We start from the raw sequence: 19385 nt of genomic DNA, 5'->3' as shown, positions 1-19385 counted from the left end.
TTGCCAATACAAGACTAATAAAATACTGCCGAGGTTCATCAAGGTTCCTCACAAACAATCAAGGCTAGGTCAAGTTTTCGCCCTATTTTACACATTCTAGGCTCAAAGATACTACACTGTTATGAGTAAAACATACTCTCTCATTTTCATTGCATTTAGCAAAAAATAAACATCAAATAATCACTATTTTTGATCAAAAAATATAAAAATTACAAATATTAATTATTTTTGATTCTTTATTTTTGCTTAAAATAAAACTCATTTTCAGATCACAGATGCATTGCATGTCATTTTAGGTCAAACCTCAAGGATCAAATTTATGTTATGGTATTGCCTCTTTCCGCACCTTATTGAGAAGGCGATACATCCCCTCCACAAGGTTGTGTGCTGGGTTTGGGACCCACCACGTACAACCCGCCCCAATGAAAAAGTTTAAACAGCGAAAGTATGAAGAGCTTGACAAGCTGGCCGACAGGGGTAGTGCTCGAAAATTCTACGAAAAAATGCGGCGGCTAACAGAAGGTTTCAACACCGGAACATACCCTTGTAGAACCCCGCGAAATGATCTAGCGACTGATGCCCAGAGCATACTAAAATTATGGAGGGAACACTTCTCCAGCCTCCTGAATGGCAGTGAAAATATAACGCCATGAGAAGGCGAACCCGATTCCCCAATCGATGACGGTAGAGCAAACGTTCCATTGCCCTACCACTAAGAAGTTCGAATAGCAATTACCCGCCTGAAGAACAACAAAGCGACAGCGGCTGATGGATTGCCGGCCAAGCTATTCAAACATGGCGACAAACTGATAAGGAGCATGCATCAGCTTCTTTGTAAAATATGGTGAGACAAAAGCATGCCCAATCCACAAAAAGGTAGATAAACCTCCTCAACATCGCGTATAAGGTTCTATCGAGCGTAAAGGTTAAAGCCCACCCACAACAAACTGATTGAACCTTATCAATGTGATTTTAGACCTGGCAAATCAACCACGCGCCAAATCTTGGAAAAGACCCGTGAAAAGAGAATCGACACGCACCACCTCTTCGTCGACTTCAAAGCTACCTTTGACAGCACGAAAATGAGCTGCCTTTATGCCGCGATGTCTGAATTTGGTATCCCCGCAAAACTAATACAGCTGTGTAAACTGACGTTGTGCAACACTAAAAGCTCCGTCAGGATCGGAAAGGACCTCTTCGTCACTCATTATTTCCGCCCTGCTATATGGTGCAGAGGCATGGACGATGACAACATCTGATGAGTCGGCGTTACGAATTTTCGAGAGAAAGGTTCTGCGAAAGATTTATTTCAGCGAATTAAAAGACAGCGGCTACGCTGGCTAGGTTATCTGTGCGAATGGACGAAAACACTCCAGCTCTGAAAGTATTCGACGCAGTACCCGCCGGCAGAGGAAAAGGAAGACCTCCACTCCGTTGGAAGGATCAGGTGGAGAAGGACCTGGCGACAAGAAGAAACGACTGGCGCGCTGTTGTTAACTCGGCTATAACCCCGTAAGCGGTTTTTACGACAGTAAAGAAGAAGATATATTAATATATATTAATAGAGGATTTTATAATACAACGAAAAACGAAAATAGTAGTGTTGTTGCCTTGCTTAAGAAAAAAGTGCATATACATATGTATACATAATGAAAAAACAAATACTGTTGGAAAATTTATTTATGTAAATATAACCTAGCCAGCGTAGCCGCTGTCTTTTAATTCGCTGAACTATGTCAATGTCGTCGTATATCCCGTACAGCTCATCGTTCCATCGAATGCGATATTCGCCGTGGCCAATGCGCAAAGGACCATAAATCTTTCGCAGAATTTTTCTCTCGAAAACTCGTAACGTCGACTCATCAGTTGTTGACATCGCTCAAGCCTCTGCACCATATAGCAGGACGGGAATTATGAGCGACTTATAGAGTTTGGTTTTTGTTTGTCGAGAGAGGACTTTGCTTCTCAATTGCCTACTCAGTCCGAAGTAGCACCTGTTGGCAAGAGTTATCCTGCGTTGGATTTCTAGGCTGACGTTGTTGGTGGTGTTTACGCTGGTTCCAAGATAGACGAAGGTGATTCTCTACGACTTCAAAGTTATGACTGTCAACAGTGACGTGAGTCTCCAAGTATTTTTTCTTAACAAAAACCCAAACACATAAATTCGCGAGTGTCGACGAAATTGGTTTTGTGACAGTGGACATGTTTATTTCATTTAGCTAAATAGTCTGAAACTTGGCATATGTCCTTTTCTCCTCAAGAAACCCTTATGAACTAATCGATTAAAATCAAGTCCATTTTGGAAAACTCCTTTATTAGACAAGATATCTTCTTCTTGCCCAAGGTAATGGTAAGCTTCAGTATCCAATCTCATTCTCAGGAACTTAACGTAATTGAACATATTTGGGTCTACCTTACAGAGAAAGTTTTTGAAGCAATAACCGCAGCAAATAAACTTGCTCGTACAGTCTTTTAGGATATATGAAGTTATTACAAACAAAGAACTCAGAAAGCAGGAAGGTTAGGATATGTTAGATTATACTTACATATATGTATATACTGTCACGTCATAATTAGACCTACAAACCCTTTATAATGACAGATAGAGGTTCAGTTTAATACTACCTGAAATGAAAATTAACATTCTTCTTCTTCTTCTTAATTGGCGTAGGCACCGCTTACGCGATTATATCCGAGTTAACAACAGCGCGCCAGTCGTTTCTTCTTTTCGCTACGTGGCGCCAATTTGATATTCCAAGCGAAGCCAGGTCCTTCTCCACTTGGTCCTTCCAACGGAGTGGAGGTCTTCCTCTTCCTCTGCTTCCCCCGGCGGGTACTGCGTCGAATACTTTCAGAGCTGGAGTGTTTTCATCCATCCGGACAACATGACCTAGCCAGCGTAGCCGCTGTCTTTTAATTCGCTGAACTATGCCAATGTCGTCGTATATCTCGTACAGCTCATCGTTCCATCGAATGCGATATTCGCCGCGGCCAATGCGCAAAGGACCATAAATCTTTCGCAGAACTTTTCTCTCGAAAACTCGTAACGTCGACTCATCGGTTGCTGTCATCGCCCAAGCCTCTGCACCATATAGCAGGACGGGAATTATGAGCGACTTATAGAGTTTGGTTTTTGTTCGTCGAGAGAGGACTTTGCTTCTCAATTGCCTACTCTGTCCGAAGTAGCACCTGTTGGCAAGAGTTATCCTGCGTTGGATTTCTAGGCTGACATTGTTGGTGGTGTTTACGCTGGTTCCAAGATAGACGAAATTATCTACGACTTCAAAGTTATGACTGTCAACAGTGACGTGAGTTCCAAGTCGCGAGTGCGACGACTTACAGTGTTGCGAAACCGGAATTTTTTGGAAATCATATTGCCTAAACTGTAATTTTAATTTTATCGATGAGAAACTTCTACAGATTGGTCAGAATGAAATCCCAAACAGAATGAGTGAAAAAAAATTTACACCGAAAAAAATTGTTGGGTCAAATTTTCAACAAAAGTCAAAAAAAAAAGTTGTTCGAAAAATTTACAAAAAAAATTTATTTTAATTCTTCTTTTATTTCTGATAAATACCCTATGATTAGTTTTTTAAATTAAGTATAGGGTGGTCCGAACAAGAATTATAAACGTCAAATTTTCATGATTTTTCGATATTTGTTGAAAAACTCTGAAATTTTATATAAAACTAAAATCTATTTCATTTCTTATTTGAAAGGTGGCAATAAAAGCCTTAATTTGATACCAGTCTGAAGTCAATAGCTTCAGTTTTAAGAGAGTTATGCTCATTTTTGTGGAGTGCTAGAATAGATGTAGAATAAAAAAAAAAAATTGAAGATACTTTTTTATAACACAGGCATATTTTATTGCATTCTACAGAAAAATTACAAATTATCAGTCATCTACCAATAAGTTCATTGCTTCCTCTGATAATTTCAGGTGTTTCTTCTCCTTCAGTATTCTCCTACTTGTGATTGCGGGATCAGAATTGGCGAGCAGATAACGTAATATGTCTTCACAATTGTCTTTTCTTGATATTTTCCTCGCATGGTAAGCCTTGTGTTTCTGAAGTGCTTGTTTCCTGCTTCCAATGCTTCTTCTGATCGTTGCCCAATGGGGACCAAAAATGAACGAATTATTTCGAAAACCAATATGATTAAATTACTCAATAAGTGATTCCAAGAATTTCCGTTCTATTTCTATGGAATAAATACTGCGAGTGATATACTAAAATCGCTATAACTCCCAGGAGGGCAGGTATGGGCAGCTGATTTTTTCACAGTTCGTTGAAAACAAATCATGTAACATTTCTGTAGTGGTTTGGAACTGGGACTCTCTGGGACTTTTTAGATATTGCTTACCTAACCCAATTTTAAAGGAAAAATTTACCTTTAGTCGGGTTTTCGCTCTAAAAAAGGTGCATATGAAAATGTCTCAAACAACATTCCTTTGTTTTACAGAAGATACTTGTCCGAAGGCAGATTTTTTTTTCCGGAACAAAATTTCTGTCACCAAAATCAAATGAGATCATTTTGAATACAGCCCTGAAATCCCCTCTTTTCCTGAAAATTTTGTATATTTGACTTCTAAAATCAATTAAAAATCAACGGGCCAACATAAAAATAAGCTTTATGTGTTTTTTTGTTTACTTGGAATGTCTGTGACAAAATTGCATCATTAAAAACATTGAAAAAAATAATCGGAGAAAAGTTACTTTTCCACTAGCCGCAACACAGTGCGACTGTTTATTTGATGACAGGAGATATTTCGTTTTGTTCTCGTTCACTGCCAGACCCATTTGTTTTGCTTCCTTGTCCAGTCTGGAGAAAGCAGAACTAACGGCGCGGGTGTTAAGGCCGATGATATCAATATCGCGTCTCGCTTCCCTCTTCAACTCTCGGTATCTATCCCGTCCCGCACGTGTAGTGGTCGATCGTACCTTTGCGAGGTAGGCAGCCTGTTTTCTCTCCGCTGCGACACGGCACTCCTCGTCGTACCAGCTGTTCTTTTGCACTTTCCGAAAACCAATGGTTTCGGTTGCAGCTGTACGTAAGGAGTTTGAAATTCCGTCCCACAGTTCCCTTATACCGAGTTGTTGACTAGTGCTCTCAGAGAGTAGGAGTGCAAGCCGAGTAGAAAATCGTTCGGCTGTCTGTTGTGATTGCAGCTTCTAGACGTCGAACCTTCCTTGTGTTTGGTGGCGCGCAAGATAGTGGTCCGAGTCGATGTTAGGACCTCGGAGCGCACGCACATCTAAAACACTGGAGACGTGTCTTCCGTCTATCACAACGTGATCGATCTGGTTGGTAGTTTTTCGATCCGGAGACAGCCAGGTAGCTTGATGAATCTTCTTATGCTGGAATCTAGTACTACAGATAACCATATTTCGGGCCCCGGCGAAGTCAATCAGCCTCAACCCATTTGGGGATGTTTCGTCGTGGAGGCCGAATTTACCGACCGTAGTGCCAAAGACACCTTCTTTGCCCACCCTGGCGTTAAAGTCGCCAAGCACGATTTTGACATCGTGGCGGGGGCAGCCTTCATAAGCGCGCTCCAAGCACTCATAAAAGGCATCTTTGGTCACATCGTCCTTCTCTTCCGTCGGGGCGTGGGCGCGGATCAGCGATATGTTGAAGAACCTCGCTTTGATGCGGATTGTGGCTAGACGTTCATTCACCGCAGTGAATGATAGTACTCGGCGACGGAGTCTCTCTCCTACCACGAATCCAACACCAAACTTGCGCTCCTTTATATGGCCACTGTAGTACTCGTCTCTGTCCTTGTCCCGTCCATCGCATTTCTTGGACGGCGGTGATGTCAGCCTTTGTTTTTACGAGGACATCAACCAGCTGGGCAGCGGCACCTTCCCAATTAAGGGACCGGACATTCCAGGTGCATGCCCTCAAATCGTAGTCCTTATTTCGTTTGCCATGGTCGTCATCAAAAGGGAGGTCTCTCATCCAAGGCTGCTGTTGGTTTTTCATTGGGGTGAGCTTTTTACGTGGCGGGTCCCAAACCCAGCGCAAAACCTTATGTAGGGGATGTTTCGCCTTCTCACTTTAGATCGCCTTCGAACGGATGTTCTTAGGCTACCCAGAGGATACTTGGTCAAAGACCGGAAGTAGTGAGCTGCTTGAGCCATGTGTAAAAGAATCGCTTCTGGCCACTCCCAAGTGAATGGCGATCAGAGAACTTTCCTCACTTGCGTGAACTTCTACACATGACTCCATCCTCCGATATGTATTAAGGTAAATTTTAGTACAAAAAATTAATCAATGAATGAATCAAATATATGAAAGCTTTGCAAGTTTATTTACTTTTATGTTTTTACGCACAAATTAATTATTCAATACACACTTTTCTACTTTATTCTACAAAAGGAATCGTCTTTTAACTATCTCGGTATAATAGCAAATTCGGATAGAAGCGTAAGCCTTCTATTGATTCGTCGCGGCACAATTTACCTAAGCGTTCAGCAGCAAGTAGACGCTCTTTTGCTAACAACAATGAAATACCTAGTTCTTTAGCCAGTTCCTCGACAGCTAATGATTTTGACATTTTCACCTTTTCCAATGTATCAGCTGCTACTAGTTCATCATCTTGCGATTCTAATTGCAATACCATTGCCCCACTGGGAAATTTTCTTAGCTTTATCGGACCATTCAGTTGTTGACAGGCGTGTAGCAAATCCTCCGCAGAAAGTAGTTCCAGGCCTCGTGCACGATTTACACGACAATACACATCGGCCAGCGACATCATGCCACCTTGTTCCTGAAAAGCATTACAAATTAATAAAATATTGCTCCGGATTATAATTTATATTTAGGCAATGAACGAATGTTTGTTTTCTCGACTAAACAACTCTCACCTCGATAGGATCCAAAAGCAGTTCACATATTTGTTGCGCCAAGCTACGAAAATAATCCGAATTGCTACTGAAATTCTCTCGCGTCACTGGGTCTTCAATACCCAAGCTCAACAGATAAGATTTAAAACGCACTGTTTCATCGTCAGATATTTCTCCTTTTTGTTCGCGTATTTTTGTACTTATCACCTTTGATATGGCTACCATATCTTTTGCCATTGCCATTAGTACATTAAGATCCTGAAAAGCCAAAGCTATGTTGTCATCTGTTTCTTTCGCTTTAGCTTCAATGGAACGCTCAATACCACCAATGCCAGTACGCATTTTCAAACGTAATTGTGCTGGATTGTCACCACCAATTGAATTTTGTGAATTACTTGCCACTGAAAATGGTTTCGGTATTACTAACACTTCCCATATTCTAGCTTCGATTGTTTGACGTAAAGCACTTCCGAATTCTTGTGTCAATCCATTTTTTCCCGATAGTTTGATATGACTATGAGGACTGTGATCTATTGGGCCAGGTGCTTTATCTGGCGGGGGCTCCCGCAAATATAATATATAACGGGTCTTGCGTCCAAAAAAGTATGAACTGGCTGTTTCTTCACTAAGCGATATCACATGTCGTAGGGAAAGGCAAAGTGTTGTGGCAGCACGAGCAATTTCACCTGGACGGCCCCAAAATAGACGATGAGTAGTGAGAACAACCTCCCCTTCTTCATATTCCGTCTAAAAAGCATACAGGAATAAATTAATGTTTTATGGCTAAGTTTAACATACTTACTTTGTGATCCCCATCATAAATTTTAACATTCCTGTCACGACTCACAAAGGTTTCATCATCATGCAATCGTGCTTCTACATATTCAAAGCGATTCATCTTCGCTTTACGAATTACAAGATACGAGAATACAATATATTTACAAAAAAAAATACAATTAAAATATTAGCAAAATTTAAGCCGTAAATAACGTCATTAATGTTTTGCCAACAGCTGATGTTTGGTCTTACTAAGGTGTCTATAGACAATGCTGTGCGTTGTATTTTAAGCAATTTACATATATAACTTCAAACAAAATTTTACATGAAATAAGACAATTTTGGTAAATTTCAGCAGAGTGGCTTTTCTAAAAAATGGTACAAAAATTCTTGTTTTTAACCGCATGGTCTCATTTATTGTTAAAGTAGAATTAAAAACAAAATTTTAAGATATTTCCCGTCAAAATTGGTCCATGTTTTCAGAAAAACCGTTCTGCTGAACAATTACCGCTTTAAGCTGAATAATTTACTATTTTATTCCAACGTGTCCCATTTTCTATTCAGGAAAAATTACTTTATTATTTGTTAACGAAATAAGTGCGCTCTACAACACTACTAAGTAAGCAGCTGTTGTGACATTTTTACTTGTTGTGTTTTAGAAGAAATCCAACCCATCTCGGAATTTATCAGTTGTGTAAGCAATTTATAAAATCACAACGAATTTCTTATTTTCAAAAGATATTTATACATATATGTTTGATTTGAAAAAAAAACATTCAATATGCAGTCCTCACAGTTCCTAAGTCAACTGAACGCCTTCGAAAAGATGAGCGATGAACCGTGGCCGGAGGATGCAGTACTTTATCAGCCATATGAAGCAGAGCAGATACTTTTGCCGGAACACGCTAGCTGCTTAGCTGTAAAAGCGTATCTCAAAATGTGCCAACTACCTTTTGAAGTTCGCTCATGTGCAAATGCTGAATACATGTCACCAGGCGGGCGTATGACAAAGCTGCCATTTATTCGTGCCGGAGCATTCATAGTGGGTGAATTTGAACCCATCGTCAATTTTATTGAGCATAAAGGCTCCGCTATCGGGCAGTGGTTAGATGATGACAACAAGGCTGATATGCGTACCTATGTATCATTGGCTGAGAACATATTCACAATGGCCGAACTATATATCAGCTTCGTCAATAAAACTGTGTATGAGAAAGTGACAGCTCCACGGAATGGCTGTGTTTTTCCATGGCCACTTAATCTCATACAAAATTATACTAAACGACGAAATACACTGCGTTTGCTGAAAGTATATCAATGGAACGATATGACAATTGAAGATGTTATCGAAAAGGTGGAAAAATGTTGCGAGACATTAACATTGAAACTCGAAGAGTCGCCCGATACACCGTTCTTTTATTCGGACCAGCCATGCGAATTGGACGCTATTGCTTTTGGACATCTTTTTGCTATTATAACAACGGATTTACCAAATATGGCACTTGCACAGACAGTGCGAAAATTTAAACGTTTGGTAGAGTTTTGCCAATTTATCGATGCAAAATATTTCCAAATGAGGTCTCTATAAACTGTTTTGTGTAATTTGTTATTATTTGCTTGCACTTTAGGCAGATTTTTAGGTGCTAATTTTTGTGTTACTAATTTCCACGCAAATGAGTTTTGTTTGAATGTGCTGCACACTATTTGTTCTCGTGTCGTATATCTTAAATACATATTTTAAAATGAAAATAATCTTCCACATTAAACCGTTTGCATTTAAGTACTTTTTATTGCCCACAGTTAATATAGCTTTTGTAATTTAGCCGAATACTCTCTAATAAATTATATTTTGTTGAACCCTATATATGTTACATATAGCATGTATGTGTATGTTCATTGAAATTTTTAGTCAATACTAATTAAGAAGCTAGAAAAAACTTGGTTTAATTTACTAAAAAGTTTAGTTAAAATATGGTGCACATATAATTTGTTCTAAGTTTTAGGAATATATATATTTATATATGGTATATACTTGATTATCGAAACTAATTTTATTGTATTAATTTTCAGTAAATGAATCTGAATTGCTAAGCCGATCCAAGATGCGAGCAATCCCACTTTATTCATATTTATCACTACACATTTTCTATAAAATAATATTGAGATATACATACATATGTATGTGTATACGTACATATAAATTGTTAATAATATAAACCAATGGAATTATTTTTAATAAAACCTTTCCTTAGACATTTGATGACAAAAACCATTTGAAAACAATGTAATTGGTATTTCATTTTGCAGGAATACAAACTGTAACGTAGTACAATTGAAAACATTAAACTTCTGTCGAAAGCAATGTTTGCAAAGAAATATTAATAAATTTGATTATACGCAAATTAGGTAAGGTCATAATCACTCAAGATGTACACTAATAAATAATAATGTGGCAATACAAGCAGTACAATGAAATGATAATGAATTGGTTTTCATCATATATAATGATTTAATTTTAATTTATTTTCGTTTACATTTTAATTATATGAAATTACCAGCATAAATAATTAGTAGTTGCAATATCAAAATGTTTATATTACGTTACTTCACGAAGTTGGGGTTTTTCTTCAATATAACAAAACCTTCCATAACTGGGGTAAGAGAAATGTACTCATCTGTGGCCAATTCAGCACGTTCACCCATCGCAAGCAGTACAGGTGTTGTATGAGTTTGGAAACCGGTAATGGTTTTGGGTTTACCAGCTTGACCAACCACATCGATGGCAATACCAACACGCACTGGCACTTGTAGTTGATTCAGTTCTTCATCAAAAGTGATTAACATACGTGCCTGCATGGCTGGCACCAAAGTGTAGAGCAAGTAATGTGAGCGTCCCAGAATTAAAGTTTTAACATCCAGCAGAGAAACTAAAGTAGCCATTAGGCCAGCTACTGCCATTGGATTCATTAGCTGGCGATCGCTATGGTAAGGGCTAAGTGTCAATGTTCCTTTCCCTAAATGTGTTAGACTCTGTGCAATGCGAACCATGAACAAATTACTCGGATCTTTCGAATGATATTGCGCCAATTGACGTAGCATAGATGCTAAGCGAGCATTGTTAGTGCCAGCACCTATAAGACCCATAGCAAAAATGGCATTATGTGCAACTTCGGCATCACTATCATGCGAGAATTTGCTTAATGTATCTAATATATTCAGCTTAGGGTTAGAAGCAGAGATTAAGCCCAAAGCTAGGGGCACTGCACGTCGAATGCATGGCTCGCAATATCGAAGTAAATTTCCGAATGAACGAAAAGCCATCTCAGCTCCAATGTCTTCACCCATAGCAATTAAAGCTATACCTAAAACAGCTATAGCTTGCGTTGCGGACAGATCTTTCTCCTTTTCTTTCTCTTTTTCGGCCTTATCCTAAGAAAAAGTATGCATTTTTATTAGTATTATTTCCATAACATGGATAAGTAGTACAATTTACCTTTTCCTTATTTTTATCCTTCTTTCCCTTTTCATCTGCAGAATCAGCGTTTGAAGACTCATAATGATCAGAGCAAATATGCAACAACTGTTGTATTTTCAACACATTTCCAGTACCAGCATAGGCACAAATATCGACCATAGTTGTGGCCATTGAACGATATGGTTCATCCAGTACTTCCAGGGTTAACATAACAGCTTCAGTTGCTTTTTGACGTCCCAAGTACAATAGACCTAAGCCTAACCATAAGAAACGCGAATAAGTATCCTTGAGATCAGACTTTGAGAGCCCCATAATGGTTTGAAGTAAAATTTCTGTTATTTCGGCGTTACAGGAACCCACTGATATTAAACCCAACGATAATGCGGCTATTCCCATAATTTCCACATTGGCCGCATTTTTACCATTAGCAGTAAACACTGTTTTCAACGTATCAATGACAATACCACGATTTGAGCCTGCATATGCTATTCCTAAACCCAAAATGGCACCAATACGCATTGAAGTATTCTGATTATCAATATAATCGGCGAGTAGTGCATGGGCAGGGTCAACCTCATTACGTATTCCACAATTGACAATACCACAAGCTAGTAATGCACCGGATTTGATATAATCGTCGGTAGAATAAAGATATTTATCAATCATAGTTAAGCCACCATCAACATCCCATAATAAAATGAGACCAAGGGAAGCAGTTGCTGAAAGCATGCCATGTTCTTTATTTTTGTACAACCACTTATTGCCATCTTCAGAGAGTAGTTTGTCCACACCAAAACCAGCATTTACAAAACCATTCACAAAGCTGGCGGCCAAATTCTGCTTCGCAGAATCAACCTAAAATTATTTTACATTATTATTAATTACTTATTGAAGAGATTTCAAGTAAACATTTCGTGAATTGATAATTTATATACTATATGTAAATGTAATTTAAAATTGGAATTAAATTTATCATTTTACTATTACAAGAAAATAATTATTACCTGTATTGAGGCAAATCGAGTGCGCGCATTATCTAAATGCGATTTATAAATGTCCTCCGGAGTCTTGGCTTCCATTATATCAAGTTCTCGTGCCAAATTTAAAAAATGTTTATTCAAGTTCGTGTTAGACATAATTTCCATCAAATCATCATAATCCGGCACAGATTCATCCAATTCTAAACAAACTTGCTGACGTGCTAGCATGAAAGCAAGTTGCTTTTGCACAGCAGCGTCTTTAGGTTCCTTGAATATTTCTGAAATTTTATCCATATCATTTAGCATTAATGCTAAACGCAATGCTTGTGTATGTTGATTAAATTTACGAGCCAGCTGCAGTGCTGTTTCCAAAATTATGGTATTATCAGGTTCGGGTACATATGGGTAGCAAGATTGTAAATATAAGCAGACGCGTGGATAAGCTGATTCGTCAACATAATCTTGCAATAAATGCAAATGATCTATCTCAATTAATAAATCGCAAGCATCTGCCTCAGCATTGTGTTCCATATTGTATGGGATAATTTGTTTCACCAACTCGATTAGCTGTGCTTGAAATTCCCCTGAGGTATCTAAATAATGCGATGCAATTTCACCAGACAAATGGCGAACATATTCATGTCCCCAGTCACCAATTTTCTGAGACCGGTCGCAAAGAAAACGGTAAGCCAAACAATCCTTACCACTACCCATTGTCATTGAGAGCACCGAAATGATATCGGCGCACAATTGCCGAGTTTGTTGGTCAGGCATTTGCTTATAAATTGTTTTCATTGTCTCGTAATGTGGTCGCATAAACTTCAATGGTTTCGGTACTGAAGTCATAGATGTAGTAGAAGCGCGAATTAGTTTTGCCAACATTTCCAATGCTGGCAAATACAATGACTTATCTGGTTCTTGTAGACGATTAACCAGCATCTCTAATTCGTCTTGAAGTTGTTGATCTTCATCTGAAAGCTCCTGTTCCTTACCTTCATCTTTAGCATCTTTAGTTGTTTCTTTTTCGGGTGTCTCCTTTACTTGGTCTTTCTTCACCTCAGTAGCAGTTTTTTCATCTTTCTTGGGAGCAACCATTTTGCGAAATTAATTACACTATTAAAATTATTCGAATATACTTTTAACTTTTAATAATACTTTTTTCAACTCAGACGAAATTTTAGTTCTGCAATGTTCACCAAGAATTACAGTGCGTTTTTTATATGTCAAACCACTAGTATTGCGTTGCCAACAATTGACGAATTGTTTATATTTGACAATATGTGCCAAGGATTACAAAAAACTATCAGATGTTTAATCGACTCGAATAGCAAATGAAAATTATTTTTCTATTATGGCCAATTCACATATAACTTTTCTTGCTTTGCGTGACAGTTCAATGTTTTTCTCTAATAAAAATGGTGATCGTTTCTTGGAATAGCGTAAAAAGATGAGAGTTGGTTACTTGGTTCGGATTCGCGTCGAAAGCTTTCATGTGAATGTGCGCATACAAAAGCATACCTCGAAATTTTCTGCTAAAACAAATGTCTAACGCAAAGCGTGGCAAAGTTCTGTATGAATTGGCCTGTGGGTTTAGTAAATAAATTTTACCTTATATGATACCATTAACGGAAGGGCAAAACAAATAAATGTAAAGTACAGTTTGATTGATGTTACTATTTCTATAACATACTTTATTCATGAATTTTTTATTCCACAATTTTCAAAATAATACACAGAAATAAAAAAGAATTGCTGTGGCAACGTGTAGTATTTAACACGTTAATAGATGTCACTTGTTTGTACTTTTTCAAATTAGCTTTGTTTATACTTGCTAAGAGAAAACTTTTTATTTATACTACTAATAATTTCTCAATATAAATTACTATGCCACCTCCATCTGCTAGTCGAAAGTTTATGTATCCTGAACAATCAGTTCCATATTCGGTATATATAAAACAAGAACACCCTGATGATTTATTTGCCAAACTTGAGAAACCGAGCAAATTGCAATTGGAGGAGAGACCAACATGTAGGTTTAGTAAATATATATATTCTTTCAACAAACCAACAATTTTGATCGCATTATAGTCTTAAAAGTTGGTGCACTTGCAACAGTCAAAGGTTCCGCATACATGGAATATGGCAAAACGAAGGTAATGGCATCGATTGAACCTCCACGTGAGTTGAACAAGCAGACCAAGAAAATGTGAGTAAAAGTTTTTTTTAATTTTTAATTATCGAATACTTACTCTACTCTTTCAGTGGAACTTTGGGTTTAGTTACGTGCACATTAAAGTATGCCCCATTTGCCGTGAAGGATCCAGCATGTATACCGAGAAAGGAAACTTCTATGGCGTTAGCCTTAAAAAAAGCTTTGGAACCTGTTATTTGTCGTCACGAATTTCCATATTTTCAACTTGAAATAAAAGTATTAATAATAGATGATGACGGATGCGCACTTAGTACAGCAATTAATTGTTGTGGTGCGGCTTTGGTAGATGCTGGTATTGCTACATATGACCTAATAACAGCATCGACGGTGTGCAAATATAAAGATGTGGAATTCGTAAATCCAAACGGTATAGAAATACCACTTATATTTTTCTATTCTATTTTAAATTTAAGTTTTTTTATTTAGCTGTTATCGAACAATTGGTTTCAACGATAACCAATTCTGAAAGCGATGAAGAACATGGCATCGTTGTTACCGCTAGTTTGGCCGCAGTTGACCAAATAACTGAATGTTTTCAAAAGGGATATTTTAAGCCGGAAACGCTCCAACAACTAACGGATCATACTTTGGCTATCAATGAACGAATATTGGATACAGTACGTTATGTGTTATTTAACAAGGTCAAAACACTATTGGAAAAAGAAAAAGATGCAAGAGAAGTAATTGAAACTATCAATACTATTACTGAGAGTACAGTTGCGGAGTAAAAAAAAATATAAAGCTGTTTTACGAATTAGAAAATGTTTATTTTTGGAAAACTACAATATATCAACATTTATATAGTGAAATGTCGTCCTACATGTTAGACACAACTTTAAAGTATATTTTAAGAATCTGAAGATGCTTCCAACACCGCGCCAGAATACGCCAAATCCCAGTAATGTTCAACTTGATGTTTTTGAAAGAATTCGCGAGCCATTTTCTCCATAGGAAACACCTTAAATTTAATTTCTCCAAAATGTCTTCTTTGACTTGTACCCTCCCAAACCAGAACGCATGAGTTGGGTATTTCATGACCATCAGGACCTTTTACCAAATCCTCCTCCCACTTTATACGATGTTGCATTAGTCGTCGATATTTTTTCTGTTGTTTCGGTCCGCCCTCTACAACTACTACGCAACAATCGCGAAAAAGAACCACAGTACCAGTCATATGCAGTTGTTTGGCATTGGTTTCCACTTTGAATTTTTTACTTGCGTTGTCTTGCAAATCGCGAATGCGGTAAACACTAACGTTGACGCCACACGAAGTATCTTCTTTGATTTTTCGAACTTTCTTTTCACTTTTCTGTTCTGCTGTCAACTTTCTGGCATTGTTGGCATCCTCATGTGCCTTTTGTCTCTTAGCCATTTGTTCTCGTACATGTGCTTCAATTTTTGTTGGGTCTTGCACAGCCTCTGTACCTAACACACGCATTAAATTTGAAATTCGTAACTTTGGTTCAGGTGGTGCAACAAGACCTAAACGAATTTTTTCTTGTTCTTCTTTCCAAGCTTCACGACGATTTTGGCGACGAAGCTTTTTTCGCTCTTTCTTTGTGAGAAATACAGGTAAATAAACTGGTTTTAATGGTTCGTCTGAGGAATTAAAAATATTTTAGTGTTAGAACTGCTGAGCAATTATTAATTACATACGTATTTCAAAAGTTTATTAAAAGTCTGAACTCGAGATGAAATTAAAAACTTAATATAGAAAAAACCTGTGAATTTAATGGAAAACTTACTTGGCGGTTTCATTTGGGTTGGATGCTCAATGAGATTTGTAATTGCTGACTGTCGAATACTGATCTTCCCTTTATCATCCAACGTGTTCAAGTCTTGAGTTAAAATTACAGAATCCCACCACTCCATGGCTGGGACATCGTCAGGTGTGTCTTGTTTAGGTGCAATGAGTGCCAACTTTGTGGCAGAGCTTATACCAGTTTTGCGTGCAATTTGGGAAATTTCATTTTGTAGTTTTTCCAACTGTGCCTTCATCCGCATTCTTTCAGCCAATTGTTGAAATTTTCCTGGTTCATGGAAGCGCAACGAACGCTTAGTACGTACAGTGGGTTTTTGGGCAATACGGTCGTCGAAAAATTTCAATGATTCCTCTTGCTGTGAATGACGATCTATATGTACTTGATTTTTGTTAAATACCTCTCGTTTTTTCGCACGAATATTGGCCTTCAAGGTTGGCGTTAGTGTTGGGATGTTGACGGCTCTACCACTTTTGTCGATCGTTCGACCGTCTTCATCCAAAATTAATGGTTTCGGTCGATCTTGAACTTGTGGGGGTTGAATTAGATTAGACAACTTTGCACGAATTTGAGCCTGTAACTCTGCTATTTTTTTTGCTTTTTCCGAATCTTCCGGAGCCGTTTTCTTCGCAAGTGCTTGAGTAGCTAGAGCAACTGGCAATCCTATCTGCGGAACAGAAGCTAAAATGGGATCTTTTGCTTTTAAATTATTAAGAGCCCGTTTTCTTTCTTCTATTTCTCGTTGAGCATTTACCATCATGAGTTTAATTTGTGTCGAATTCAGACCAGTTGTGGACGCTGCAGGCGTAGTTGCAGCAACAGCATTTATATTCGCTGCAGCCACGGATGCTGCTGCCAACGGTGTTAATACAGAAGATGCGCTAACAGGATTGCTTTTCTCCTTCATATCGAAACGAGACTTTTTAGGCCCATCAGCGCAAGTTTCATCACTAGCATTACGTTTTTTACTCTTACGTCGATAGTCGTCCAATTTGTCCTGCAATTTGTCAGCTAGCCTTGAACTTTGTTTTGCATCCAAGATCTTTTCCAATTTTTCCGCAATACGTCGGCGATCATATCCATTGTGTAAACAATGTTCGATTGTAGTTATGATGCGGTCTTCTTCACCACCAACAGCAACTCCCTTTGCCAAAGTAGAGATATCTGTATGCAATTCATCGATCTCCTTACGCGTATAATAGGACATAATTCGCAATTAATTTGGTCTGAAATATGTTTAAATGCTATTTACCAAATTCGCATAGGTTTGTCTGGATAAACAGTGATTTTATGCAACCAATTTCGTGAAAACGTTGAAAATCGTATCCAAAACGTTCATGTCTCGAATAATTTGGATGACATTTGCAAAACTGCCATATTTTTAATATAAAAAATATGTAAAGATAAAATGACATGCTTAATTATAAGCTGTCTGCACAAGAGATAATGTTTCTGCTATCATTTTTTTTTTTCTTAAATAATATATAGCTTCCAGAAGAGAAGGAATTGCTTAAATACAAAATTACTTTGGACAGATTTTGTGTAAGCACATTCATAACGTAAAGCAAAGTTCTTAAAAAATTTTATAAACTTCCGGCTAGATACTTTTACTTCTAAAAAATTTATTGATTTAAATGCTGCATAGTTTAATGGATAATATTTTGAGCTTTTTATAGAATCGGCAACTCTATAAAATACAGTCCTGATTTTGATACATTGTTCCAGTACATTGGCAACGTTGGCAAGATGGTTTGTTAAAGCGGCTTCGTGAGTGGATTCTGACGTGCGTCAATTTTTAGTGCTGAATTTTTATAAATTTATCTAATTTTTTGTGAATTAATCATCCGGAATTCGTGAATATCAGTGAAAATGGCATCTGAAGACGACAATGATGATACTTTTCAAGGTGAGTAACATTTTGAAAGACTTGTTTTTGTGGAAAGAAAGTAGTGAAAAAAGTTTTGTGGTCATTCTTGGCGACGTCGACGTCTACGCGTTCGAGGGCGCAACGAAAACCATAGGCCATGGCGCTGAAATCGGCAATAGTCGCAGCAGCAATTTTCTGTTTCTTATAGTCTGTATTTTCGTTGTTAATACATGTGTCCTCTGGTCATGTGGGACTAAATTGCGCCAATTTTTCTCAAGTAGGTAATACTATAGAATAGATTTGTGTGCAATGAGTTTTCGAATATGTTGCCGTCCAAAAAGCAATATAAAATGTTTGACTTTACGCTGCATTTGGCTGATTTCATTGCATTTTTGCCCTACGTTTTCGCCATTTTCATAAAATAAAGTCACATACATCTTTCTCTTTCAGTCTGATGTATATTTAATATTATTTATCCATATTTTGAGTGTATTAAATTCAAAGTAAGTTTAGTGTGCTCACTTTATTGAAAAATGCATATGAAAATGCAATGAAACCTCTCTGAATTGTAACATGAGGGAATCAAAACAGAAGAAAGCATTAGGGCGAATACAAAGAAAACATTGAAGACAAAGTTTATTGTGTTTTTTAATGTATTTATTGATAAAGTTTTCTGGTATATATTTTACAAATGTTGCCTTTCTTAAAATATGTACAATAAGTATGCTAATATTTGTATTTTCTTTATCAAGGTTCACTTAATGTCGGAAGTGCTTTGATTAAACAGTTTTATGTGACATTACGTTGAAATAATTAAACAAAATGGTCTAATCTCCGTTAATTTGATGATTCCGGTTAAATTTTAACAATATTCGTTTTAATACAAATAGGTTGTATTATTTTTCTCTACCCATTAATTGAAATTAAATTCAAGTGTGGACAGAGGAGATAAATGCAATCATATTCATATTAGACTTGGAGTTATACGTCAGAAGGATAATCCTTTTAAATTGTTCGCGATATTTTTTAGCAATACTGCATATTGTTGAAAGACCAGTATATGATGAAATATATTTTTGAAAAAAAAGTTGATGTATTATTGTTAAATTCCGTATTTCACTAAGAATAGTGATTTTCTTCTTTTGGTAGATTTCGTCGTAAAGGGTTTTGTTGTAGTAGCTCACTGAACCCAGTTTGATGAAAGTTTGGCTAGATATTGCCACCCCTCGAGGTCATCAAACGAAAGCTCTGGAAATATGACTGTACAGAAAGAGGTTTAAATTAACATGTAGATAATTTGATGTGCCTTTTGTATTCAAGACATAAGTTTGGTATGCCATGGTCAAGTCTGAATAATGAATAGTAGATGTCTACCCTCGTTACTCAAGGTAACTCGAATTTATAATAAAATTCTTAAAAGTGGCAATAAATTAAAATATTTATTGTGTACATAATTTAAAATGTAC

General features: G+C 37.3%; 6 protein-coding genes across 7 annotated transcripts in view; 3 read left to right on the top strand and 3 right to left on the bottom strand.

Moving 5' to 3' along the window:
* Nucleotides 1-6281: 6281 nt before the first annotated feature.
* On the bottom strand, nucleotides 6282-7849 carry LOC120778672 (vacuolar protein-sorting-associated protein 36). The gene is made up of 3 exons (XM_040110605.1): nucleotides 7651-7849; nucleotides 6870-7595; nucleotides 6282-6772 (listed from the first exon to the last, which is right to left on the bottom strand). The coding sequence occupies exons 1-3, from the start codon at nucleotides 7744-7746 to the stop codon at nucleotides 6392-6394; spliced, it is 1203 nt and encodes a 400-aa protein (XP_039966539.1). The 5' UTR covers nucleotides 7747-7849; the 3' UTR covers nucleotides 6282-6391.
* Nucleotides 7850-8226: 377 nt separating this feature from the next.
* On the top strand, nucleotides 8227-10001 carry LOC120779084 (metaxin-2). Of its 2 annotated transcripts, none has more exons than XM_040111235.1 (2): nucleotides 8227-8319; nucleotides 8413-10001. In XM_040111235.1, the coding sequence occupies exon 2, from the start codon at nucleotides 8452-8454 to the stop codon at nucleotides 9211-9213; it is 762 nt and encodes a 253-aa protein (XP_039967169.1). In that variant the 5' UTR covers nucleotides 8227-8319; nucleotides 8413-8451; the 3' UTR covers nucleotides 9214-10001. The 2 variants fall into 2 exon arrangements, with proteins under 2 accessions (XP_039967169.1, XP_039967168.1); XM_040111234.1 differs by lacking the exon at nucleotides 8227-8319 and having other exon boundaries at nucleotides 8326-9203; nucleotides 9696-10001.
* Nucleotides 10002-10110: 109 nt separating this feature from the next.
* On the bottom strand, nucleotides 10111-13318 carry LOC120779083 (26S proteasome non-ATPase regulatory subunit 2). The gene is made up of 3 exons (XM_040111233.1): nucleotides 12105-13318; nucleotides 11119-11955; nucleotides 10111-11054 (listed from the first exon to the last, which is right to left on the bottom strand). Exons 1-3 carry the CDS (start codon nucleotides 13173-13175, stop codon nucleotides 10227-10229), a joined length of 2736 nt encoding a protein of 911 aa, XP_039967167.1. The 5' UTR covers nucleotides 13176-13318; the 3' UTR covers nucleotides 10111-10226.
* Nucleotides 13319-13862: 544 nt separating this feature from the next.
* LOC120777497 (exosome complex component MTR3) lies at nucleotides 13863-15101 on the top strand. Its single transcript, XM_040108843.1, has 4 exons — nucleotides 13863-14109; nucleotides 14169-14286; nucleotides 14343-14659; nucleotides 14719-15101. The coding sequence occupies exons 1-4, from the start codon at nucleotides 13965-13967 to the stop codon at nucleotides 15018-15020; spliced, it is 882 nt and encodes a 293-aa protein (XP_039964777.1). The 5' UTR covers nucleotides 13863-13964; the 3' UTR covers nucleotides 15021-15101.
* LOC120777496 (U4/U6 small nuclear ribonucleoprotein Prp3) lies at nucleotides 15036-17407 on the bottom strand. Its single transcript, XM_040108841.1, has 2 exons — nucleotides 16038-17407; nucleotides 15036-15891 (listed from the first exon to the last, which is right to left on the bottom strand). The coding sequence occupies exons 1-2, from the start codon at nucleotides 17257-17259 to the stop codon at nucleotides 15140-15142; spliced, it is 1974 nt and encodes a 657-aa protein (XP_039964775.1). The 5' UTR covers nucleotides 17260-17407; the 3' UTR covers nucleotides 15036-15139.
* A 417-nt stretch (nucleotides 17408-17824) lies between these two features.
* The window catches only part of LOC120776620 (chromodomain-helicase-DNA-binding protein Mi-2 homolog), a 38615-nt gene continuing 37054 nt past the window's right edge, over nucleotides 17825-19385 (top strand). The window contains exon 1 of the mRNA XM_040107416.1: nucleotides 17825-17958. Within this exon, the coding sequence (XP_039963350.1) occupies nucleotides 17922-17958 (37 nt within the window). The 5' untranslated portion in view covers nucleotides 17825-17921. The remainder of the gene's footprint in view (nucleotides 17959-19385) is intronic.

Source organism: Bactrocera tryoni, chromosome 5 (assembly GCF_016617805.1).
Source record: "Bactrocera tryoni isolate S06 chromosome 5, CSIRO_BtryS06_freeze2, whole genome shotgun sequence".
Taxonomy (NCBI): domain Eukaryota; kingdom Metazoa; phylum Arthropoda; class Insecta; order Diptera; family Tephritidae; genus Bactrocera; species Bactrocera tryoni.
Note: the sequence above shows the minus strand (reverse complement) of the source record. Positions and strands in the feature narration are given on the sequence as shown.